Here is a 27839-nt window from a genome sequence, read left to right as displayed (position 1 = left end):
AGTGACTCAAACAAATTAGTGCCCATGTTCATGATGTAAGTCAAGATGAGTTCAACCTAATTTATTATTATTATTGATTGTTTTATGCTATTAAGATCTGTGACATTTTCTTTAAATATTCTTTTGTTTAGACAAAATCATCCACCATCCACCAACCCTAAGCAGTGTAAACCATTTCACTGCATTGCAATAAAATGTTGGAACGGCACCACTGGATCCTGTGTTTAAAGGTCCAGTGTGTAACGTGTTTAGTTGTTCATTATCAAAATCTGTATTGCCCGTTCACAAACTTGTCCTTTTTCATGAATATTTACCACCACCATCAATTCAAAGTATTCCCTTTGGCTTGAAATTTTACATTTGCATTCGCATGAACTGGGGTAGACGCTCCATATTCATGTGCCATCTTGAAATACGTTAGCCGGTAAGGGACATACAGGAGATACTGCTCCGCCTTTCGCGTTTTCGCTGTCACATGATAAACTCACAGGAGCTGCTAATGCTGCTAATGGGTATCGTAGCTTCCCGGGCCCGGCAAGTTTGAAGAAGGTAACATGGAGGACCACACGTATTCAAAATCCAAATTTCAGGAACAGGAGTCTTCTTCTTCACCCAGAAAAAGAAAAAGGATATTGAAAAGAGCAAGAGACTGGCTTTTTGAAGCATGAAGGCTACCGTAGCTGTAATAAGTACTTTGAACTGCGTGGTGCGAGAGAGTTGATTGCACTAGATGGGCTCAACACTAGATGGGATAAATTCCTACACATTGGACCTTTAAATGTGCACACCACATCAGATGTTCAGTGAGCCAACACCATCAGCACAATATAGTTTTTTTCAGTTACAGTACATCACCCCTACAATCTGGTTTAACAGAGACTAGTCTGAATCAACTGAAGTACATGCCTGGTTCTTTCAGTGAATGATCGTAAAAATTTACAAAGAATGTGTTTATTTAACTGGGACGTTTCGGGACCGGCAGGGATTAGTTTCGCATTGCCAGACCTATCTCAACAGCGCTGTGGAGTAAGGTCTGGCTTCACCACACATACATTCTAGGATAGGAGAAAAAATGCTCTAGGTTCTTTGCATTTCTTTAAACCAATCACAATTGTCTTGGGTGGCGCTAATATTTTATGTGGCTTTTCCTTCCTGAGAATTTTGCAGAGTCACCATCACTGTATCTAGAACTTAGCACCGCCCAAGACGATTGTGATTGGTTTAAAGAAATGCAAACAACCCAGAGCGTTTTTTCCTCCTATCCTAGAATATATGTGTGGTGTAGCCAGACCTTACTCCACAGCGCTGTGGAGATAGGTCTGGCAATGCGAGACTAAACAGAGACTGACATGTAACACCTTTCAGTTGTCAACCACCAGCTACAGTGGCTGCTGGATTCACACTTTGACTCGACAAAGCAGCTAAGAGTCAGAGACATACTGGGACTGACAAACAAAACTACCGCAACAAGATTATGACTGGTGCTTGTTTATCTCTGTCTTGTTTCATTGCTTATTGTTCATTGAACAATCCCCATTAAATGAAAACCCAGTAGTCAGCAGTTCATTCTGTTCTGTTCAAGTTGCTGTTTGTTCAGGTCCTTTTTAAATGCAAATGACCAGTGAGCAGTAAATGAAGGGACACAGAATCAGATAGTAAAACATAAAACAACTTTTGCTAATTACTGACACACAGGGTATTTCCTTAGATCTTCTACTGGATTTTATTAACCTGTGTTACTCGTGTGATATGCTGATTTGATGCTCATTATTTAATAATCGTGTGTGCACTGTGCCATATAATGAATTGTTTCTAGTGTCCTATATGACTACGGGAACTGACTCTCCATATTGCCAGAACTTTTCAATTTGACAGTGTTCCTAAACTGAGCACCTCCATGGCCCCACAGCTCATGCTGAACAGGCTGTGTACGTTTTAAATAGCAGTGGTAAAGCACCATAACTCAGCCTCTCCTCTCTGCTCATTAAAAGAGAGCATTTTAATGTACATATCTGCTCCTCAGGGACTTCAGTATACTCCCATGTAGGCAATAAAGAAACACTTCCCCCCTCAGAGCAAATAAAGGCAGGCGCTCTTAAGTCTTAATAGCCAGTGAGGCTGTTAAATAACATGTGTGGGCATATGAGATGGATCGTCATTAAGTACACATTACAACTTACACCTGCTTGCATTTGTAGCTACAGTATGTATTTGTTAATGCACTCCAGGCAACATGACTCTGCTCAGATTCCCACTGATGTCAGCTGTATCTTTTGACAGTGTGACCAGTAGTTCTTATGTTGTCTGTATAAATGTCTCCTTCAATGTAATAGAGCTCTCATAGAGGTTTGTTTCTCTGCATTGGATTTTGCATTTGTAAGACCTGTGTCTTAAATAAATACTGTTAAAAATATAGTTAACTGTCTGTACTGGGAGCTGCTTCGATTGTATCTTACATTTACATTTCTGGATTACTCTTTCCACTTCAAAATGTCAAGGTCTTCTTTCAGGGGTTCTGTAACTGTGACTACATGTGCCAGTCAGGCTATTTTGTTTTCATCATTTTTCCTATACAAAACTTCTAATGAGAGATTTTATTTGAATGTGTAAATCTGAAACGGTTCAGGTGATCCGATTACTGAATGCATCGTGTGTCCACATGCACTTAAATTTTCATTCTGTTAAAGCACTGATATCAAATTGCCCAGTATGCATGTTCAAACAGGTGTAAAGTTGATCTGACACTTAAAGTTGCCAGGAGGCCGGGTTTCCACATAACTACATTATATTCCCATTAAAGTATTTATGTTGCAGAATTAGAATTTCAAAATAGACAACACATCGTTTTAAGTGCAAAGTAATAATAGGTAATGTGTTCTAATGAACCACTTGCCTGTGAGCTAACTGGAACTGATATAAATGTAACAGGCACATGTTATGTCTTTGAATTAAGCAAAGTAGAATACAGGAAACCACAACTGACCATGACTATACATCTGTCTGGTGAGTGAACTTGGGATTTCAGACCTAGCATTTGTATTAATAGCAAACTGGTAATGCATATAATTTAACACAGTAATAGCCCCATTCCTAAGTACTGACAGCCAGGTGTATGTGCTGTTGTAATAGTGTTACGTATGTGTGTATGTGTGTGTGTGTGTGTGTGTGTGTGTGTGTGTGTGTTTGTGAGTCCTACCTTGACAGGAGAGATATGTGTGTGTGGTGTGTAGCCATGTATGGCCTCCATGGCAGCGAGGTTCTTGTCACTCATATGAAGCATCTCGGCACTTTTCCCTGGAGCCAGATGTGCTGGACTGTGCTCCAAGGGGGGCGTCTCCTCATCCTGGTACCTGTACTTCTACAGAGACACATACAGACACACATGGGGCCGTCAGTCTTAACAGGTCTCATGTGTAATTAGCAGCAATTGTCTTGGCTGAGTGTATTTTATTAAAAGACATTTAGGGTTGATAATATTTAAATCACAAACAGAATCCCCTGTCTGCCTTATTGTAACCTTTCACTCATGTCCTCTTTTAAACATAATGGTGTAAATGTCAAACTCCCTTCACAGAGCTGTATTTCCATCACAGTGGCATTTTAGCTAAATGTGGGCAATCTGCAACTCTTGTATATCACATAACATGTGTGACGCCTACAAGTGCAAAGTGAAGACATCACAGAAGCCTTAAAATATTGCCATTGTGCGTTGAGCAGAGCGATCGTCCTCCACAACACACATGGAGCAACCAGATCCATGACTCATAGTGACTCTTCAGTAGCAGAATATGCAGCTTCTTTCTAGTAGCCTTACTCTCCTACCGATAACCCACACCTGGGCAGCCTGCCAGCAGCCCACTGTGTTAACCACACATGGTAGGTTTCATTCTAGGCGTGATGACACAAAATCTGCACACAGCATTTTCCATCACAAACACATCAGAAGGTGGGGAGCATCACAGTGGAGATCTGCCACCCTGTCCTGTGCGTTAGCACTTGTGTTTTTGTTAAAAATCTGTACCCTCCTGAAGCCCCCCAAGGCTCACAATATGCTCTGCTGCACTGCAGATGTGAAGCAGCCCATTCTGAAAACAGAGAAATTTGGAGGGATCATCTGAATTTTGGCTGATGGCCTGATGGCCAGCTCTGCCACGTTCTCTTTTTGGAGGCAGACGGAGAGGGAGGTGCATCACCGAGCCCTGTCTCAGACAGGCTGCCTAGCAACCAGAGCAGAGCAGAGATTGCAGTGCCACAGTTGGGGCTGCCAGCACCGGTCCTGGATCACATTGCACTGAGACAGCAAGAAAGAGAGGGAGTGAAATAGAGATGAAGATAAAGGAGAAAGTGAGGGGGGATGGGTAAAAATGAAAAAAGTGAGACTGTCCATAAAGGGAAGCAGAAAACAGCAGCATGGGGGTGGACCAGAGAGAAAATTAATAGTTGTTAAAAGCACCGTTCAACAATCGCAGGTTGATAAGCAGAAAATGAATGATTTTTCTTTAATAAGCACTGCAGAGGTGGGCATTGCTACATTAATGTAAACACATTAAATATTATATAACTATATAACACCAACTACCTATATGAACAACTGCTGGTTGATCAATTCATCTTAATCATGTCTATATCAGTGAACTCTACAAAGAAAGAGGTGTATCAAATATCAGAAAACATTAACTTAATACTCGGACAGATTTGTAAATTACGTACATGAATCACAGCAGCCCTGAGCACTTTGGTCTCCCATGCCTCCCTCTTTCCTGCATGACCACTCATGCTGCCATGCTGCCTTCTGTCCCACTGGTGGGGGATGTGGCAGTCAATGCTTATATGTTACAATGTGTCCTTCTGGAGAGGGGTTTAGGTTTTTTCCGATCACTGAATTGTGATGATTGTTGCCCCAGTGTAGCACAATAGCGCACAACAACATAACTTTCTAAAATACAGACAATTTGTTAAAGTAAATGAATACTGTCAGAAATATCCTCTCTTTGGTATAAGAAGATTAATTATGACAAATGCAAATACTATGGATTCATGTGAGGAGCATTTTTCTAAACATCCATCACTGAGAGGCCAATTCTGGTCAGTCAACAACAAAGGGACACTAAACTCCAGTTAGTACAGGGTACAGTACTGTATTATCAAGTTTCGTTACAGTTTTCCAGCTAGTTAATTACTCGTTGCATGGTGTTCCAGATATCAATCACCCCCTAATTACATGGCTAAAATGAAAACAGGAGGCTCCGAGTCCTCAGAACAAAGATGGAGAACCTTTGCTTGATATGACGACACCTTAACCTTTCTGATAAGTGCAGCAGCAGTTAGTATTTTTCCGGTCCATACATTCTTACACAGATCCATACCTGCAGCATTTCACATAAACTACACAGTTTCACAGTAATTCACTCACCATGAAATATTGTCTGATTGTTATAGCTAAAGGCCTTTGAAAGGGCGACATTTCTTCAATTTGAGATACCCACATTTGAATCTTGCACTTAAATTGCTTAGTTGCAAGGAAATATTGCACCACAGGTAAAAAGTGAGCTAGTCATATCAGAACTCATATAAAACAAAAAACATCTGGAATCCCTCATACACACTATTTCTGTAAGAACTATGCACTTCATTCTGTTAGTGATATTGCGTCATCATCTTGGTCCATGGTCCACGAAAACCTTTTCTTAATAAGTGCTTGCTTTGATACTGTTTATTATTGTTCTATGTTGTTTAGTTCGAGACAATGAATGTGTATCTGTGGCTGCAATACACATTACAGTATTACTGTTTGCATGATTTTAAGTTGTACAAATAAACATCTTGACTTTTATCATATGCTTTCAATTTGGTCCTATTAAACCCCAAAAGTACTACATTATTGTTATTAAAGGCATTACGAGTATTAATGTCTTAATGTCAATTGAAAGATTATTTCCTTGACTGTGTAATGAGAGCTGTGTCTTATCCAACGTACTGGTGAATATATTAACTAAGGCAATAAAACAATAGGTGCCTATCTGGTTTATGAAGATATGTTGGCATATAGAAATAGAAAGGCAAAGAAAATAGTAGAAATTATTTTCTTATTATACATAGTATGCACTCCCATGTCATAATAACACAGAGCTGGATTAATACATATACAACAAACAAGATACGACATAATATCTATTTTAATAGTATCTATTTTAATAAACATAATTGGACACTGTGTCAATAGAATTTGTTTTCCTAAGCTTTCTTTCTCACAAGCAGGGAGTTTATAACAGCTTGCAGCAATTCAAATCTGCTTCAACTGTACAAACGGCTCTCTAAAATACCACTGTAACAAATGACCTCTGGGTTTTCTAAGCTTTATTGAATCAGTCTATCATGATGGGAGGAATCCAGTACATCTTTAAGAATGTACTCTGTTGTAAAGTATAAGGACCGTCTCCACAGTTTGCAGTTTGCATTTGTTGGCCCTTCTGCACTATAATACTGTAATAACTGCACACTGAGTGGCTGTATAAGCTGTTATTTTTTAGTTAACTTAGAGCAAATGTCAAATTATATCTACCATCATCTCAGTTTGTAATTCAAGGACCAAGCTTGAGCTTTTAAATTACTGTGCATTTGGTAATGTAATGAAAGCTAACCTCACCTCTCAGGCATATCATTTCCAAGAAACTGCATACATTTGATGTGTAAGATGTTACGGGAATCATAAGAAGCTCTTCAGGTGTAAATTAAAGTAGGCAACTCCCCACTGCATCTTCACAGAATTTAAGCTTTTGCAAGTTCATCTATTTGCATTTTCTTTAATGATGATTAATCCATTTTCTGTATTTGGATTAATTCTAACATTTGCTACTGTGATGAACTCAGAGGGATTTTGTGCTGGGTGCTAAGTCTCTGTGAAGCTTCACAGCCTATCAGAATGAACCATATGCTGGAATATGTACAATACTTCTCTATGGAGTAAATCTGGACAGGTAAATGTGCTGGAATTAAACCAACTTTGAATCAGTTATATAAAGAGATGTTTAAATTATGTGTTTAAATTTAACACAGAGCCAGACTAGCCACATTTCTCCTACTCAGGCAACTTCTAATGATAGATTGTCTGAAAACAGCTTTTTTGAGTTTGTCTAAAAAAAACACAATTGCAGTTTTTCACAAATATTAATATATCGACTGACCTGTGTCTCACTTATAATATTTTTACCTTCTGCTGCTTTTTGTCTCTCTGCAACTATGCAGCCAATGTTATACCTTTGGCTTTTTTCCTCATACAGTTTGTACTTCATACTTCTTTATAACATGCCGATCAGTCATTACTATGCTGCAATCAGTAGACATAACTACACAAAACTCATTGAGACACAAGTGTGCCACCTGTTTTAACAGTGACCCAGGCTCTAGCTTTAGTTCATTCATCAGTACATATAGAGATTAATCTACCTCCCTACACATATTACATGTAGGCCAGAACACCTGCTGGATGTTAGTAGAGCAAACCCTCACACCAACACTCTGGCACCTATAAAACAGCCACACAAGCTGAATACTTGTAGACTCTTTTTTGTAAATCAGACATGGCGTTATGTACAATATATGACACATTAGATCATCGCTCATTGTCACTTCGACAGAGTGCTGGTGAGAGAATAATGTTTGTCTCTGATGGTCATCTGAACTTTCTTTTCAAATCCAGTCATTGTTGCCTTCTCAGTTGATTTTCACTCTCAAGTGCCAAACCCAACACAGCTTTCATCTCATTTGCATTATCACTTTTGCTGTTGCCAGCCAACACCTTTTTTTTCATGTACAGTACATGTAAGCCTCAGAAGACAGAAATTTCACTCATCTTCTGCCAATTCTAAGATGCTTGCTTCAGACTATTCTCCAAGGTGTCTCAGCACAACACCTTTACAAGTGTCCTGTAGCTATGTATGCTGCAACAAAAACAGATTTTACATTTACCATGGGGCAAAATCTGCACTAGGAAGGATTTTAATGGAGATGCTCTAGATTCACCCACTTCACCCAGGTGTAAGTCTGCTGTTGGATGTAGTCAATCCAATCTATTTGTAAAGCTGACCATTAGCAGCAAACACAAAGCTTCTACCTGAACCTGTCAACCACGGAAAGATGGCTTTCTAAGAGTGTAGTTTGTAGAGTACATACCAAGTGACACTAAAGCTAAGAAGAGTGGACGTATTTATGATTTATAATGTATTTATTAATGTATTATTTTAAAAAAAAAACAGCAGCACAAGTAAAAAAATGTTTGCTATTGACTGCAGTGGGGCTCCTAGGCTGCAGAGTGAAGGTGTTTCATATTGAGCATCACCTCGTCTGCATCAGTAAATTGTCCCACAGGGAGATAACGAAGGTACCCATGCCCAGCAGCACAATTCAAATTGTCCAACATCAAAACATGTAAAAATACTTCCAGTGGTGCATGTTTTGAAGCTCATTACTGTCCTACTAACTAAACTTAAGACTTTCTCTAAAAATAAAAATAAAATCCCTTAAGTGCTGTTGGGCTTTCTTCACCACCAGAAGGCTTATGTTACTAAAGTAAAACAGGAAAAGTTATAAAAAATATATATACTGCCTGGATACATGCTCAGCACTGTTTTAGAGACTCAACATGTAGTCTTCCTTACATTTCAGTCTTAAATATTAGGTTGTTAATTTATGCTCAATTAATGAGTCTGCATCTCATTTCTGAGGGATGATTCATCATTCATAGGACCCACACAGATGTATCATCTAATTTAATAAACAAATTAGAGTCACACGCAGATACAGTAAATGGTGCCATAGTGGGTGCTTGGCTGCAGTACTTCTGCTGGAGGTAGCACAGGGGGGAAGGTTTCCATCTTGTCTGTCTGGAGCCTGTTTTCACAGGAACGTCATGCTTTTTTGTAGAAGAAATGAACGATATTTATACGGCATGTAGGACGAATTGCAGACCGACATAACCAGGCTTGGTTTTTACATCAAACTAAATGAAACCGTGGCGAATACCTTTCCCTAATCCAACAACAATATTGTACCTTGACTTAAAGCTTGTAAACCCGACCCAAAACAGTAGCCAGTTTCAGCAGTAACAGCAGTGCCATAAACTGTTAAAACACAATAATTGTCCAGTCTAACACGCAGCTACACTTAATCAGCTAAAAAGAATTAATTCAAATGCTATATTATTTTGCAGTTTACAGGTCAGATGAAACCTATTCCCCTAAATTCTCCTCACGGGTCTCAGACAAAACTTAGTAATGTTGATCATTTAAATCTCCCCCTCTGCTCACAGAAGCATGCACAGTGTTTATGCTGAGTACATGCATTTTTATGTATGTTGCACTTGTAGTGGGGGACTGTAGTGTTAACCCTCCCCCAGCCCTCTGTTTTCTCCACACACATAAACATGCAAGTGGAGGCCACGTTAACACACGGCACTGTAAGACTGGTTAATGGTTTCACTAGAAACAAACATGTACAGTAATGTGCAAAGCATTGCCTGCGAAAACAAGTCTGAAACAGCTTTTTGATGAGGAGCACTAAGTAGTCTCTGTACTGCTGTTAGCAAACAGCACCTTGAAACAATTGTCTATCAATGCAATAAAAATAAAAAATCTGATCTTTATCTCAAGCATTAGTGAGACATTTGCCTAAATACATAATATAGCCCACTCCTTGTGTCAAAATCTCAGAACTTTCTGTTTCTTTCATTATTTTCCTCCAGTCTCTCCTTTTTCCTCTCGTCTCTGTACGATTATGAAGCAGATCCATAAAGCCTGGGATAACCGCAATTTTTTTGTGTTTTTTTTCTTCGACTCGCCCACTCGCATCTTTCTGTTGACTTTACATGCAGTCACCCTGCATCTAAAATTTGCCTCAAGTTGTGAATCTGAACACACCTTTATGTTTTGAATTGAATAAAGGTTGATGTCATGGACTCAGAGTAGTTTCATTTTGTCTTTGTGCTACGCTGAGGCTGAATTTCGTTTCAAACGTTGATGATGCATATCTCCACAAGGTGCCCACTGAGGTGGATTTTTAAATATAATGTTATTGTCTGACAATCTAGATAAATAAAACATAGCTGTGATGAACATTGGCTGTAAAAGGGGCCTCTATTGGTTATTCAAGTAGTCCACCATCATTTTTCCAGTGTTGAAGTGCTGACCTCAAGGTCTTTAGTGGTGAACCATGTAACTAGGCAACCCATCTTGCAATAATATGCAGATTGAATTCTGGTGTTTTGACATGTGTAAAGGATCATATTGGTGAGATTAAATTCAATTTAAAGAGACTTAACTGTTTATTCTCTTGCAGAGAGCCCATACATTCATCCTATTAGTAAGACACAGTTTACATTTACGAGAAACTTCTGACCTGACTACTTGTTAGGTTGCTGCTTTGATAGATCACAGTAAGGACCATTTCTGTACAGTACTTGTTCTTATACCGTGAGTGTGCTACTTACTCCTACAACCTGCACATCCATTGCACACACCAGCTGCAGTATGTGGTAGGAGAATAGCTGGGAAAAGCAAGTTAGCAATGTAGAGGCGACCCTGAATGCTTCAATCTTAGACCTGAACAGAGCATTAGCAAATATCTGCTGCCGCACATTGTTGTTGCCGCATCTCCCTGAGCTTACTGTCGGAGCTGAGGCTCACTGCTCTTTATAAAGGAAGATGACACAAACTGCAGAATTAAATATGTAAAATCCATAGGAGGAAATGTGTGTTTGCAAAGCATTAAAAGTTATATTTATAGGAAGAATGTGAAATGTAAAACCAGCAACCGTTACACACAGCAGCATAGACGGCACTCTGCTTTGATATCACCTGCTGATATTTTCCACATCATTACTCTTTATCATATGATTGGTCGACTGGTAATGAGTGACAGCATTGCTGTCCATTTTCCAGTAAAGACGTCTGAGAGTTGATTTTCAGGGTGAAGTGATCATTTATCTTGATATTGAGATGAAGGCACACTGATCCCTGCGTTGTGAATCCTTCATCACATTAATACTCAGTTTCCATTTAAACTCTGTCTTTGGGCTAGTTCACATTGTGTGGCCTTCGATATACTGTAAGCACTGCATGGAATTGTACAATATCTTAAAGACAAACTTCAACAACGCAGTCTGTCTTGATTAAATGTGGCCATTAATGAGCATTAAGCATAAAAGAGCACATTAAAGCACTGCTGAACGCCTCCAACCAATGAATGAATGAAGACCATTTTAATTAAGATCCTGAATTAAAAATGACTGAGAGGCTCTGTGCTGGGCTTTGTGTAAGAACAAAGTTTATGCAAACAAATAACCTGCGAACATCACCTTGGGAAATGACCAGTCATGTGATAGCTATTGTTACATAGATGTTAAGCAAACATAGTGACAGTCCTGGGGAATGTTGTAAATAAAAACAAAGAGGTAAAGCTGGAAATGTATAGAAAAATACAGACTGGATATATCCCTGCAATGTACTGTATCCCAAAAGATAACCGATAACAACCCACCACACGACTGCAACAGACTGGATGCAAGCTGTTTGGAGGCTACTGAACCTGCTGGAAGTATGGACAGAGCAGTTTGGGCATGTTGAAGGGATACTATGACCATAGATACATTATCTGTTTTGACTTGCTAATAAAAGCACAAAGTAGAGGCTAATCTTAAATCTTGGGATGATTAGGATGTTTATCATAGAAGGGTGCAAAAATGGCAACAGCTAAAGAATAAAGTTTTACATTCAAAAAAGATCAAATGCTTGTAGCATGTGTTTTAGATGAGCTGAACCCCATTATTATAAGCCGGATCTGTTAAAACAAGCATTACATACTGCAAAGCAAGCACAATCCATTTTAATTGAGTAGCTAATCCCATTTTGAAATCTGCTTTTATTACAGAATAGATGTTTGCTGTGAAGTTACATTTCACTGGTTGGTCATGAAGACTGTGGAGGCAATTTGAGTCAGTGGGATAAGAATTTAAATACATCTTCCAGGGGGAAGGCGTGGAGTCTCAGATGAAAATATAGAGGAAGATATGAGCCAGGAGGGAGTGAGGCGGGAGGGACTATGTGCTGTGAATCTGTGCTAGTAATACTCAACACTGAGCACAGCAGGACCTCACTAACAGGAACCCAGAAAGCAAACACCCACATTCATTTTCCCAGCTGTGTTTCACAAATGTAGAAATTGTTCTGGTCTACTAGACTAAATATAAAAACAATCACGATTAATGAAATACAACAAAAATATCCACCTAGTTCATATGTGATTATATGTGCCTCAAAGTGTATCAGATTCTAGCAACAAGACAGAACACAAACCAAAATGTCGGAGCTGACTCAACAAACAAATTATCTGGATCTCTGTACACATGTACACATCACTTTGGCAAGCGTAGCGACAATGCCGCGACAGAGCGCACCAGTGTAGTCAGAATTTGGCTTCAAAAAGCCAACAGACTAGAGTGCCATGTGGTGGGAAACTCTGAGCTGGCTGCCATATTGGAAATACCTGAAGCTGTGAGGGAGGGGCATCAGGGATGTGATGGACAATCAGTGAATGAATGGATGACAATGCTCTCTCTTTGCACAGAAAACGACAGCATCCCCCACTCAACATTAAGGCAAAACCATACTGCAAACAAACAGCTAAACATAATAATATATTTCTTTGCTGATAATAAGCAGCCTGGCTCTGATTTACCAATGGGCTATAGAAAACAGCAGGGGTACTGTTCATGTTACCTGATTTCAAGCCTCTCTCTTGCGGTGTACAGTTTATCTGATGCTGGATGATATTTAAGTGGCCCTGAGCAATAAAGTGCATTTCCCAAGGTCAAAAGCATACCATGCAGTTTGCGTTGCTGGGATGCAAAGCTAAATGTGAACCAATCAGCACAGAGAGCCATTTGGTTAGTGACCTGCCTTGCAGATAAGGAGTTAACATCTGATAGTGATTGATGTTTCATTCATTAAATATCATATATCAGTAAACATTTATTGTAAAAACAAAAAAACAAACAGCAAACAGCTATCACCAAACACGCAACCATGCCTGCCAAAGATGCTTTATCCTGTCTGTCTCCTGTCTACTGTGTAAAATGGAAATCGGCCATCAATGAGCATGAAAAAAAGGCGAGCACGTCGTGATGTAAAGGCATGTTGTGAATAAGCTGGTACCTGAAAGCATATGTACAAGAGAGGAAGCCGTAGGTGAGTGTGATCACTGTACTAATTACTCCGTGTAATGAGAAAAAGCACGGTTCAAATTAGCTACAACTGGAACAAACCCAGGCGCGCAATTTCTCACAAAGGCCTTTTTTTTGTTACATATTTATACAAACTAAAATTTCGATACCGGTCGCTGCTGCAACCATCGGCTGCTTGCACCCCGGGCTTACCTTACACCCGAACATGAGAGAGAGGGTCCGGTTGCTGCAGATGACCTTACATTGGCACATGACCGGCGAGAGACACTTTAAATTCCTGACAGGCAGAGACATCAGTCCAAAACCTCACACCAGACAGACAGCACAGACCGGAGCTCGTCGGTCCGCCGCCACTCACTCGGAGCCACGATACAGTTAGAGCAGAGCCGTGGAAGCTGAGAGGGGGTCGCTGATGCCCGGCTAACAGGCGGGCTCCCCGGTTGAAATGTGACCGTAGCGGTACTCGGGTCCAATGTTTTTATTCAGCTTCATAATCGTGCATGTTTGACACGTTTAAAGCGTCGGTTTGTCGCTATATGTTGTCCATAGGTTTAAACACTGGCAGTATCATTCAGCATTGTACAAGTCTCTCTCTCTCTCTCTCTCTCTCTCTCTCTCTCTCTCTCTCTCTCTCTCTCTCTCTCTTTGATTGACACCTTAAAGTTTGTAGTCAACGCAGCTGGAATCATAAGGGAAAGCAGTAAAGAGGCTTGAATAGAGTGCAACGGTTTAGCTATTTTGTCCAGCGGCCACATGCAAAATAATATTGGTAGTAATATCAAAGTTTTGAACACACACTCATACACACGCACACACGCACACGCACGCACGCGCGCACGCACACACACACACACACACACACACACACACACACACACACACACACACACACATCTCAAGGCAGTGGAGGCTGGGAAATATTACATGGCCACATCAAACAGCCTGCTTCACCACCACGTGTTACAGTGTGATTACTGCGCTCCCTGTTGGATCTATAGAAAAGTGCTGGCGGAGCTGTCCAAGGTGCTGAAATGTTTCGAATCGGTGGACAGCACTCGATGGCTGCAAAATGTATCTGCTTGCCGATTGAGCTAAATCCGAGTGTCATACAAAAAACAAATGTGTGATATGCATGTACACAAACACACTCACAGACAGGAATGCAGTATAGTGAAATGACATCCCACTGATACTGTTGTTGTATCCGTTTTTATAATTATCACTATTTTTGATTTGTTTAATCTTCCCATGTCACTGTGCAGCATTAAAGTGACCCTGACAGTTCTATACAGGCAATTCAGGTAAAAGCAGGGCCAGTTATGATATAGCTGTGTGATGTGTTTCTCTGGAAGTTTGCTTTTCCCCTCATAGAGCTGATATGGCTCTTGGTTGGCTGTTCATTCATAATTTATCTTAACACTTTTAATAATTTTATTAAAAGTTTTAAGATAAATTATGAATGTGACTTATTATCCAATATTTTAAAAAGCAATAAATAGAGTTATAAACTAGTATTTTGAAAGGAAGGCACCTAAGATAACTAGCAAAATAAATAGCAGCTAACTTCCTTATTTTCTTTTATACCAACAATCATTATGTCTTAGGGCTTTAAATCCTTCATAAGAATAATGTCTCATTTAGTTTTCATTTGTGTTTTGTTCCTCCACTTCTGTGTGTGATTGTGCTGACATGGTGAGCCCACAGGGTGGAGTGAGAGAACTAGGTAGGCTAGATTTAAATATTGTGCATTCATCTCAGGACCGACTGCGGCGCAGGGCTCAACGCTCCCAGGTGACGTCAGCGTTAAATCGAACACACAGTCCGTTCCAAATACACCAGTGTGCTGCAGATATTTTTTTTTTTTTTTTTAAACCTTAACACCCCCCAGAGAGTTGGGGATATCCTGGGAAATCTGCATTCATCCATCAGCAGCATTTTCACAGGCTGACAGAGGGAGGTCATGAATTGAAGACAATGTGAAGTAGACTAGTGTCACTTTCTCAGGAAACGATATTCTACAGTTATCTTAAAGAACAGAGCACACAGTCTATAAATCAACCGATCAATACAGTTAATACACAAATGTTTAAGAAAGCACCCTGTACAATAATGTGATTTCCAGAACAATGGTATGAACATCTACACAGCTAGCTAGCCTTCAATCTTGATCACATAATAGAAATAGATATTGTGTGTGTTTTCGTGTGGGCAAATGCCTTGTTCACATTTTAGTACTCTAGATGTATGACATAGTTTTTCCTTACAATTGGTGTACTCTTATACTTTGACTCTTGTCTGTGATCAGAAAACTGAGAAGACTTTTCAAGCCCACAAAAGTTTCCATGGATATTGCTTTCTAAAAAGAAAACTGTCCTTGATTGCAGCAGTGAATGCATTCTAATAAGGGACTCTGGCATTGACTATACACTGACAAAGATTCAACAGAATCTGTTACTCATTGTTGCAATGAGTAACAGATTTGCAGTAGGCCTCCTCTTCAAAATCACAGGGTTGTTCCATACATTCCATCCACGCAGTTTCTCTGTGTCTTCCCTTTATACCAAACTCTACTCTGAAAGTAACTGACTGAGCTTTTTATACAAGTTCCTGAGGCGTGATTTAAAATAGGAGCAATATCTTATCATCTAATCGACAATGCAGACACATTGCAAGCAGCCTAATTTTTTAAAATAGAGGGTTTAAATTGGAGGACATCAATAAATAAAGAAAGGTTTGTGTAAACCTGTGAACCTTTTTAATTAATCAATATATGATAAGGCGTTTCATGTAAGAATTAATGGAAAAGTTACACTTTTCCCCCTCTTTTTTTGCCACAGTAATTACTGTATGTAACTGATTTATCAGCTGTGATCACTGAAAATGAATTTCTTCGCTGTGGTTCTGCTTTGACTTAAAATAATCATTGACAGAGAAAATGCACAGAAACCAAGTAATTCTCTGATTCCAGCTTCTTAAATGTGAATATTTTCTATTTTCTTTACTCCTATATGAAAATAAACTGAAGATCTTTGATATTCAGTTGTGGACAAAACAAGACAATAAAAATAATTGTTAGCTGCAGCCCTACAACCGACATTACCGTCTTTATACAATGAAGTAGATTTATTTTGATTCAAGCAGCATTTTCAGACAAGCAATATATAAATATGGATATGACTAACGCTACCTATAATCATCATACATACAGTATAATGTTTGTGGTGATTATATACTGTAAATGGCTTCCCCCTTCCACTACAGCGTTATGTAAGCGTGGGAGTCACATGGAAACCTGAACTGTAGTGTTCCAGTGTTGAGTACAGCATTAACATCCTAATGCTGCATTGTGTGTGTGTGTGTGTGTGTGTGTGTGTGTGTGTGTGTGTGCGTGTGTGTGTGTGTGTGTGAGAGAGAGAGAGAGAGAGAGAGAGAGAACCCCAAAACAGCCTGAGTGTTTCCATGACAACATCTGCAGGGGACGGCAGATCCCTAACAAATAGTCCACTTTCCAGCAGCATTCTGGTCACCGTATAAATAAAATGACTGCTTCTGTCACGGGTTATAAAGGCAGGTGCCTCATGCTACTACGTACATGCATCACATGCCATGACACATGCTAGTATTTTCTCAAATTCACAGAGAATGTAAAGAAGCATTGTGACTCAAAGCGCAAGCTGCTCGTGCTGGCATTTATTCACCACTGGCTGGCTGTTATAGCAGCTCATTGAGCCTGTGAGTGCCAGAAAATGGTGCTAAGCCTAATAACACTGTAGGTTGAGCCAGATGTGCCATACTTAACATTTGCTTATCTTTTCTGCAAGCCTTGGTAGCCATTTTAAAATCTCATAAGTGGTTGAGAAAAATATATGCAATTAGTGATTTAGGCCTACCTTTTACATAAAAGATAAAGAAAGAAATCAAAGCCTGACAGTATGCAATCTAAAATATATGATCAACAGTGAGAGAAATGCATTGATCCCTTTTTTATGTCTCTGTCTGTCAATGATTTTAGATTAGCTCAGTTAATTATTTAGATGTCTGTGGGATCAATAGCAGCTGCTCGGCTAAAAAGAAGGGCAATACAACATTAACAATTTAATATTATATAGTGTTTATTTTTCTTATCAGACCCTTCCACAAATATATACAAAACTTCACAATTACAATTAAGCTTGGACAACTTTTTTTTCCAAATATGCATATTCATATTAATCCATGGTGCCAACATTAATTAACAATCCAAGATTGTTAATTACAACATAGTTTTGTCAGACTAGCCTTAACCGTAATGGTTTGTTACAACCTTTGTGGTGCATTTTTCATTGATTACGTATACATATACACACATTTTTCCACATCCTCCAATGTCTCTTAAGAATGAACTACAGATCCATCTAAATTCTGACAGTGAAGTTAAGAAGAAGAAGCTGGAATCAGAGAATTTTACTTTTGTTCATCAAAAAATTGCTCAAACCGATTAATCAATTATCAAAATAGGTGGCGATTAATTTAATAGTTGACAACTAATCGATTAATTAAGTAATCTTTGCATCTCTAGTCTGTTTTGATTTCCAGCACATTCAAGCTTTCCTGAAAATGGTCTTCCTTATTTCTAGTTTGTTCTTCTGTAACCTCCAGCACTCAGCAGCTTTGGCACTGAAATAGTCTTATTAAAGTGCAAGCACAACTGGGAATCTCCTGAGGCTCGGAGACTGCCTCAGCTCTACTGACAAGGAAAACACCCAGGGTGAGCATTACAGTATTCACAGCTACACAGAACAGATTTTTGCTATATCTGATTTCTCTCAGCTTGAATATCTGATTTCACCTGCTCTTATTAGAAAATACTGTCATTTCAAACAGGACATGGTCAGGTAAATAATTAGCAAAATGTAAATTAGAGAGCACTGTCAGTTAGCTAAAATGCATATCAACAAATGAATCCACTCTTCAAAATGTCAGGGAAAGTTGGACCTAATGGGCACCTTTAAAACCTTTTCCACACCCCCAAAACGTTTCTCAGGGATTCATTCTTCCTATTTAAATAATCAAAATAAACACTCAAAACCTGGACACCCTGTGTAGAGCCTTGCCTCACCTTAGCTGCAGGTGCAACAACAACACTCAAAGGTTGCTCTACAGGCAAACTGTAATGTTTCACATCTGATATTCCTGCTTCTGTCTATTGCAAAACCACCCAGCTGTGTAAATTTAACATGCCAGAATGGAGTCATCACCAACAGTGATTACCTGGAGAAATCCTTTATGCATGGAGTATGGTGTGCATGATACACCTTCAACACACTTCAAAAGCCCCAAAAATTGATTAGCCTGGGAATGCACTTGTTTTTCCCCTTTTGGTAGCTGCAGACATGCTTAGAGACAGTTATTAAATGGTTAAATTGAGCTCTTGGGAATAATTATCTCCACCACCCTCGAATTGGGATGAACACATCTACACCATAATCATGAAAGCCAAACAGATGATCTTCTTCCTGTAACAAGTGAAGAATGTCTCACAGCAACTACTGGTCTAATTCTATATAGCCATCACCTCACTTCCTCTATCACAGTCTGGTTCTGCTGTGCCTCCTCCCACACTAAAGACAACAGCAGTGTGCTGTCCACAGTACTGAGACGATCCTCTGCCAGCTGTCCCCCATCTGAGACGTACACATATATGATGTGAAAAAATGTTGAAGAGCGATCACTGTGGACTGCCAGCTCCATCTCCAACCTGTACTAAAATCTGTCTATTGTTAACCAGAACCACCCACAAGCTCCAAAGCTTTCTCTCAGCTAAAGCAGGCCCCATGTGCCTCTCCATCGTTTCTAACATCGGAACATGCTACAACAATGTCTGGCTCTGCTGTACATGCCATAATATAATGTACATATATGCACTGTATAACACAAAGTAAGTCTTATTCCATTTGTGTTGTGTTCATCATATATATATATATATATATATATATATATATATATATATATATATATATATATATATATATATATATATATACAATGGAAATGTAAAATAGAGGAGTATGATTAGAGGTGGGACAGATTTGAATAAAAATACAATTCAGATTTTCGATAGAATTTGGAATACTATACTATTTTTTTTTTTTTACTTTTACTCCTTTAATTTACATTTAGTCATTTTAATAATAGCACTACTGCATTTTGTAGATTCTGGCTAATGTGTTATGTCTGGTTGTGAGAAACCATGTGCTACTTTACTTTGCCAAATCTCAATACTGGTACAACACACCTGCCACCAGTCAAGATACACACAACGGATGCTTTTCTTTTAGCCAAATGTCTTTTTAAAGGAGCACTTGTTCCATGTTGTTTCCATAGTGTTGACAGCCTTGCAAAGTTTTCAGTAGCAACTTCTCTCACCAGTTTAAGTTTGTTTGGCTTGGGGCGTCACTACAGCTCACTCTATAATTAGACTAGCAATTTGCATTGTGGGATTGTGTAAGATTTCTAGCATGACCACAGCCAGGACTCAGGTCACTTAGTGGGCAGTACATTGAGAATCATTACATATTATTTGCCAATGGGTAATAGCCCCCAATTGTATGCTTCAATATACAATCATGATGTTTCTTCCATCCTTATTAACCAGGTAGCATAAAGTGCCAGGTCCATTTACAACTTCACCCTATAGATCAATGGTCAGTATGATAGAAGTGACTTCATTGACTTTTGAGAACGTTGTTTCTCTCCAGTATTATTGCATTACATTTTTCTGCTCCTGTGCTTGGGGTGTTGACTCGCAAACAACTTTAAAGTGTAACTGAAGGCAAGATAGCCAAACGCATTTGGTGAATAAAGGTCTGTGTGCTGGAGAAGAGTTGTGTGACGAGTTTTTATTACAATGGACTTCCATTGAAGCTCATACTGGTCTGCACCTCGCTGCGTGTGGCTTCTCAAATTTAGAAATTGCCTCACCCTTTAAGAGTAAAAGTATATTTTTTTGGAGCCACCTCTGATGAAATGCAACAAAAAAGCTCAGACCACCACTCATTTGGCTCGGCGTGTAGCAAGCACAGCAGGGTATCAGTCTGGTCAGCCACAGCACCACTTCTAGCCAAGATGATAAAAACAGAGCCACCAGGTGCCAACAGATACTGTAGTGCTCACTGGCAATATCTATGCTCCAGTTGCCCACCAATCCAATCTGAAAGGGAGTCATGTTACCATTAGTTTACATTGGCTGTTTACATCAAATTCTGTTTGCAAAATTGAGTACTTCTGTGTGTGAGACATTGGAGGTTTTAAAACTGGAGGAAACAGCGCAGACAAAAGGAAGAAGAAAACTGTATTTACTCAGTTGCCCCAACTAGCAGTAACTTAAGAGCACATAGTAATTAAGAGCTTAACATAATTACCTAGTGCGCTAACTAGTAAGGCAATGTTTGGTTGAATATGGGGTGTTACCATAATTGTAGGAAAGAGAATGAGAACCACACAATAAAAGGCATTGCTTCTTTTTAAACTGGTAACTAAAATGATCTGCTTTTGAAATTTGTGTTCAACAACACACCTTTACACTACATTATGTTCCATGACCCTGTGGGTGATGACTTGATAGGATTTTGCTATTATTCTAGTATACTGTTGTGACACCATGATTCTGACTAGTCTAGCAAGAACATCATGTTGCCTTGAAATCACTATAAGGGTTAAACTGCTGACTCTCACTTATGAAATTAGGGGGTTTACGTCCACATCAGATAACTGTGTAGGAAATGGGGAATGAAAGGGGACCAAATGTAATCTGACAAATTTAACTAAACTCATATAGTTGAAATTCCTTTACGGTCAATGACTTATTAACGTTTGTGACCCACAGACCACATAAGGCACTTGGTATCTTCCTTGGTGATGCTCTGACAGTCCTGGATTGCAGTCATCTTCAGTTCTTGCTATGCTGTATTTTTTTTTTGGTTTTTTTTTTTGCCTTCAGTATTTTCATCGGCAAATTATACACATCAATTAAACTTGAGGTCTGGTGACTGACTCTGTTTGGCCCTACAAAATCTCCTTTGTTGCTTTGGCTGTTCATTTCCCTGCTGATAAAGCACTGTTCAGTGAGTTCTCATGCATTCATTTGGACTTGAGCACTGTTTCTGTATACTTCCAAATTCATCCTTCTGCTGCTGTCAACTGGGAAATGATCAAGTGAGATGGCTCCAATGGCACCCAGACCATGACATCACATCCACTATGTTTGACAAATGAGGTGGCATGCCTTGTATTATGAGCTGTTCCTATTTTTTTCACACTTTAATCTTTCCATCACTCTGGCACAGCTCAATCTTTGTCTCATCTGTCCATAACACTTTGATCAAGAACTCTACAGGTTTCCTGGAGTATGTGATGCTGTAACTGTAACCTGCTGAGGTTAAACAGGTGTAGTCTTATCTTGACGGTTGTCTCTGACACATGACATGTTCTGGCGTGTCTTCTTGATCCGTTGAACAGCTGTAACGTTTTTTTTCTTTAAACTTCTAGTTATTCCTCTGTCATCCACTACACTGGTCTTCCCTTAGCCAGCAGGTTGTTCACAGTTGCTGAAGTCAAAAGTGCATATTTGCTTCTAAAAGTTTCCCTGTGGAGTTTTAGACCTCTGGCACTGACACATCTTTGGTCTTCACATTGACAACAGATGCTTAAGCAAATGTCACAACTAGAATCGACTCCAGATCTTTTTACATAGAGTCCATTATAATTTTCGGACACTTACTACATGCTTCATCTGACGTGAATGCAAATACCTTGAAATTAAAGCAGAGAGTCTGGACTTTAACTTCAGTCGGTGTTTCATGAAAGCTTACATTTGTATTCACATTTGCAATAACAACTTTAACATAGATAATAACCAGTGCAAAGACGCACACACGCACGCAAGCACGCACTCACATATACACACACACACACACACACACACACACACACACACACACACACACACGCATACTTGTATACACACGGATACTTGTATACCCTGGACATGTGACAAAACCCATTCTCTCACCTCTAACCTTAATCTCTGTCTGTAACCCTGATGTTTATCCTAAGCCCTTAACCCTAAAAATGACATGACCTCTTTCAATGTGACGTACATTTTTTGACAATCCGAGGATTGTCCTTATCTTAGCACTGGACTTGTGTCCTTGTGTCCTTACAAGGATAGAGGTGCACACAAATATGAATTATATTCAAATATGCATAGACAAAACCTATCGAAACGGAGAATAAAACATTGCATACATGAATCTATATACTGCTTTAATCAACAAGTCTGCTAGAGTTTTACTCATACTGCGTGTCTAAACATGCTCACTGGCACATACACACCCACATATTCCAGGCCATGTTCATACGTACTACCCAAAGTGCATAAATAAACCGACCCAGAGCACACGTACAAGGTGAGCAAGACATTCCTCATACACATATTTCTGATTAATCTTTGACAGTGGAAGAGATTGCGAGCATGTTTGATGCGATATGTACCGATGTAGATGCAGACCTCCCCAAAGCCTGCCAGAACGACTAGCAGACTTTCCAGCTAACATGCAAAACAGAGGCAGCAACAGAGCGATGGAAGGAGAAGAACGACACAAACGGAGAGGTGAATTTACCTACCACACACGGGCAGAGGGAAGGGAGCTTAGTGCGGCCCTTCATGAGCGAGAAAAACAGCCTCCCAGACACCCGCAGTAGAGGAGGAGAGGGATGGGGAGAAAGAGAGAGAGAGATGGGAGGCTGGGGAAGGGTAAGGGGAAATAAAAAAGAGGGAGGGGGAGAGAGGGAAGGGGAAGGGGGGGTGTCGTAGCAGATGAGGAGAGAGAGTTTTCCTGGAAGCCAGAGTTGTTGGTGTTGGATATATCTTGATGTTAAAGGCAAGGGTCTGATAGAGAAGACTGGCAGCCCGCTCCAGCCGTGACTCATAAAATATGTTTGTCACTGCTGGTGAGTGAGGGAGGGAGAGATGAGACGTAGAGACAGAGAGTAAATCTTCTATATTATTTTTCTTCTCTTTTTATGAAGTAAATACGACAGTACACCTCCATCCACGCTGCTCTTTGCTCCTTCTTTGACACACCGCCACACACACATATACGTTACGAAACATAAATACATGTAAGTAAGTAAAAGGCTGAATGTTATGTTGATTTAAAATGAAGATAATTTTGACACAGATATCTTGTGTGTTATGCAACCATTATATAATTACATATTTATCCCTTTGTGGCTAGTGTTTTAACTGTAGCTTATATGTTCAATTCTGAGGTGCAAATTAACATCATTGCCATTATGGCTGTCTTTACATATACATTCTACTGCTCACACTTTAAAGTCTGTAAATATAAATTATCAGCCATGCTTATGAAGGAAGCTCCTTAATGACCTGGTTGATTCAAGTTTCCAAAAACTTCTGTGCACATCAAACAGTAAAACCATTAATTGTACGATTAGTCAACAGAAATGTTGCTAATCGATTAACATTAAAGCAACACTAGAGAACTTTTCCCGCTTCGGTCCCCCTACAGGTTGGAAGCGGAATTGTCCATTACATTACATTGTCCAGATCATTTGAACTACAGATCCGCTACCCGATCTGGCAAACTTGCATAATGTAATGTAATGGACAACTCCGCTTCCAACCTGTAGGGGGACCGAAGAGGGAACAGTTCTCTAGTGTTGTTTAACATTCAGTGGTTCCAGCTTCACAGATGCAATGCTTTGCTTCTTTTCGCAGTTTTATATTCTAAATTGAATACCTTGGTCGGACAAAACTGGTAATTTGACAATGTTGTGGGCTCTGTGAAACTGTGCAGAGAATTTTATCACTATTTTGTGATATTGTATTGATTAAACATTTGGTAGGTACTGTATGTGAAAATGTAATTATAATCATTTGCTGTAGCCCTAGATTTGATTTTAAGTTTGGTCTTGAATTGCTGGCAGATCTGGCCCCGCAAATAGCCTTGTAAGAGTTATTACTGCAGGCTTGTAGTAACAGAGGGAGGAACAGGATGGAACGGCATTACATAATTAGGTAGGTCACTTTTTTTGTTAAGTTACATAAAAACAATTACATTTAGTAAAAATGAAAATGATTAGCAGGATATCATTTTAAAATACATTTTAAAATAAAGAACTCAACACTACGATGCACATGTGCACACATTTGAACACTTCTCAAGTCTCAAACAACACTACTCTGGTCTCTAATGAAACCAATGTGGTCATGCGTTGCGCACGTTCATTAAGGGTCAATAGGCTACTGTTGAATTTGCTTATTGAAAAGAAAGTTTTTCTTTAAAAATACACTGAGCAGAAGATACATTTTGGTGCTAAACATCTTGGTTTTCCAATTGCTTTTAAAAGGTTACAAAGTCATCTTATTGATATTTCCTTTCATTTGTCTTTATTTGCATATTTGGTATTGAGGTTATCCAAAAGTAATGCATACTGCAATATTAAAGTAATCAAGTTACTTTAATATTGTGATACTTGGATTGGGTTACTGACTACATTTATTGACAGGTATTTAGTTATTGTATCGGAGGGCATTTTTAAATCCCCAACCCTGGTTGTTACCTTGTGTGTATGTGTGCCAATTGTTTAGAGTTATTAGACAACACTGCTGGCTACCAAACTAAAGTCATAGATGTTTTTTCAAGCAAAGTGATTTTGTCTTAGCATCACCCTTTAACTAGCCTGGCTCCGCCCTCCTACGTACGTCTGCTAAATTTTCATTTTCCATCAGTACACCGTCTGGGTTTGTGGTATATTCTTGGGTTTTCTCCGGCCAAATCTTTACCGGTCCAATCAGCGAACAGAGGGAGTGGCTGAGAACGATGACGTTGTGCGCTAGTTTGAGTTGTAGTTCTGTAATGGCGGCGGAGAAAGATAAGAGCGAAGCCATTCAGTCTGTTGTGGCAACACTGCAGAATATCCAGAAGTTAAAGAACAATCGAGCAAGAACAATCTTTCCTGAGTTGTGTTGGTGGCCATGATGCTGTGGCCCTCCTCCCCACGGGGTTCTGGAGAAGTTTGATTTTCCAGCTTGCTCCGTTAGTGGTGAAGGAGTGGCTAAGGCGAACGCTAGTGATGCTAAGCCGACGTCGTGACCAAACGTTAGCGATTGGTTATGGCAGATCCAGAGTGGCACTGGGCAGATACAATAGTTTTAAACTTAGTACCTACCTTCAAGGAAGTTAACACTTGTCAATGGAGAGTGGCCAGACTCTCTTTATAAATGAAATGTACCAGAGTCTGGTAGGACCAGGCTACCCTTTTAACACTGTTTATGCCCTGATGAAAGCATAGTGCTATCTCTGTACTGTGCAGTATATTGATCAAAAATTCTCTTAAAGTTATCATAAATTAGTCTGTCTTTTTAAAGTTCATATTTCCTGTCATTGTGCCTACTGTACTTTCTATCAATGAGCAGAGTAAAGCAGCAGGTGTTACAATAGGTAATCACATGTCAAAATTATGTGAATAATGTGTTTCTTCTAAACACACAATTTTATTATTCATGTCTACTCATTGTGTTTTAATGTACATACATGTATCTATTCATGGACTTCCATATTGAGTCCATCAATCGATTTCACATAAAAAATTGTGTGTCTAGATTTCTTACACCAAACATCTAATTGTCATTCAGGAACTACTATGATCAATGTTTATTAGCAATCCTGTAAGAAGTATATCATTCTTACAAATCTATGGTAATAAATAGTATTTCTGTATCCTCATCACTAAGTCACATAAGTCCCTGTCTACAGTCAGAGCAATGGTTTGAGAATGAGGCATTTAGATGTTTCATGGTAACTCTAGCCAAAGGAATTGAGTTTTATCACTCCTATGTGGTGTGTGCTCCTGCAGCGAAACAAATTGTTCCTGACTGGACTGCGAAAGTCGATTTTCCCATGTAAAATTTGATGTCAAAAATGTCAAAAACTAACATCAATGAATATAACAGCAGTCGTCGACTCTCAAGTATTTTATGAAATGTACAAATTGAGAATTTTGAAAATAATGCCACATGAGAATATGTCATTTTCACTTTTACTATTCGTTTAGTGGGCTAGTTAGCCGAGAGACACTTGTCATTTCATCACTCATGTCATTTGTTCACACCACTAATTTAATCAATGTTGTCAGTATTTTGACACTAAATACAAAGTATAATTCTGCCTCCACTCTGAATGAAACAGGAACTTCATTGGCATCCCAATGGGTGTATTTGTGTGTAGCTCCTTCTCTTGCCCTCTCTGCTACATGGCTGTATTAAGGGCGAAGCAGAGTTGAGCAAGGCAATAAACAGAGTAAATGCACCATGACCCCATTGGGCTGTTTTACAGTGGACTGCTGTCGGGTGATGGATGGGTTATGACACCTGCGGAGGTTAGGCCTAAAGCCCTCTGGACCTCAGCGACACACTGAGCTGTGGCTTCTGCATCAGCTTCACTGTCTTTGACTAAAGACAACTGGAGCACATCGTGACATTTCCATCTGGAATGAAGCCTGCACTGTTAGAACAGTGTCAAACGCTATGTAACCCGCGGATCCAGCCGCATAAGATCAAACATTCATTTTCTATTCTCCGCATTCATGAGCATTCTCTGCTGCCGCCTACACAGAGGTCATCCTCCTACCTGCACACAGTGGGCTTCACATTATCAACACCCTACAATGGCAGGGCTCTCTCTCTCCCTCTATCTCTCTCTATCTCTCTTTTTCCTCTCCTCTCTCCCTCCCTTCCTCCTTTCATCTCTATTCTCTCCATGATGATACCCCTGCCATGTTGTCATGGCAACAATCGGGCCCTGATTGCTTGGTTGCTAGGCAACTGACATCACCTATAAGAGGAACATGAAGATACAAAAAGCCAGAGACAAACAAATCACACAAAAATATGTGCACTTGTACATTACTGTGTCGAGTGTGAGCGCATCGTGTGTTTGAACTCTCGCGGTGTCATTAGCTCATGTCGTGTTTTTCAATCAAATGTTCACAGCTTTTTTTCCTGCCGGTGCTAAAGCCACACATGGAGGCGGCAAGGTGTATCATTAGAGTTAGAAAGCATATAATTCAAATATGGCTGCTACTCTGGGCAGTCTTCTGCTCTTTGCCAAACAGGAGGTTCGAAACCTCTGAATCCATGACCTGAATTTCAGATGAGAACACATTTACGAAGGTGACAAGAGGCTACTCATGAATAACTGAAAGAGGGTCCAGCAATTTCCTATTAATTATGAGGAAAAACGCAAGGCCTTGACCTCAGTGAATGCACTCTGTATGTACTTAAGGCTCAGGCTGATGTTGGATACGAGCAACTTGAGTGGACACAAGCAGCTCACATTTGACAGCATCCCTGAGCCAGATTGTCATGGACTCCTGTACTGTAGTTTAACAACGTGCCACAAGGTGTCATTGTGTGCTGTATTGAACAAATATGATCAAAGCACTATAAGAAAACCTGATCCCATTTGCAAGGCTAATGCAAGAGCTAATAATATCGATGATATCAGCACTACCATGCTTTTATTCTTGTTTCTTCTGCCTT

At 39.6% G+C, this 27839-nt stretch overlaps 1 protein-coding gene across 1 annotated transcript in view; it reads right to left on the bottom strand.

Annotated features, from left to right (window-relative positions):
* The window catches only part of dlg4a (discs, large homolog 4a (Drosophila)), a 48973-nt gene extending 30009 nt beyond the window's left edge, over positions 1-18964 (bottom strand). Inside the window, exons 1-3 of the mRNA XM_078266737.1 lie at positions 18794-18964; positions 4711-4800; positions 3197-3358 (exon numbers count right to left, since the gene is read on the bottom strand). Coding sequence (XP_078122863.1) covers positions 3197-3358; positions 4711-4800; positions 18794-18964 — 423 coding nt within the window. The remainder of the gene's footprint in view (positions 1-3196; positions 3359-4710; positions 4801-18793) is intronic.
* Positions 18965-27839: the final 8875 nt, after the last annotated feature.

Source organism: Sander vitreus, chromosome 13, assembly GCF_031162955.1.
Source record: "Sander vitreus isolate 19-12246 chromosome 13, sanVit1, whole genome shotgun sequence".
Lineage (NCBI taxonomy): Eukaryota > Metazoa > Chordata > Actinopteri > Perciformes > Percidae > Sander > Sander vitreus.
This window is presented reverse-complemented; position numbering and strand designations above follow the sequence as displayed.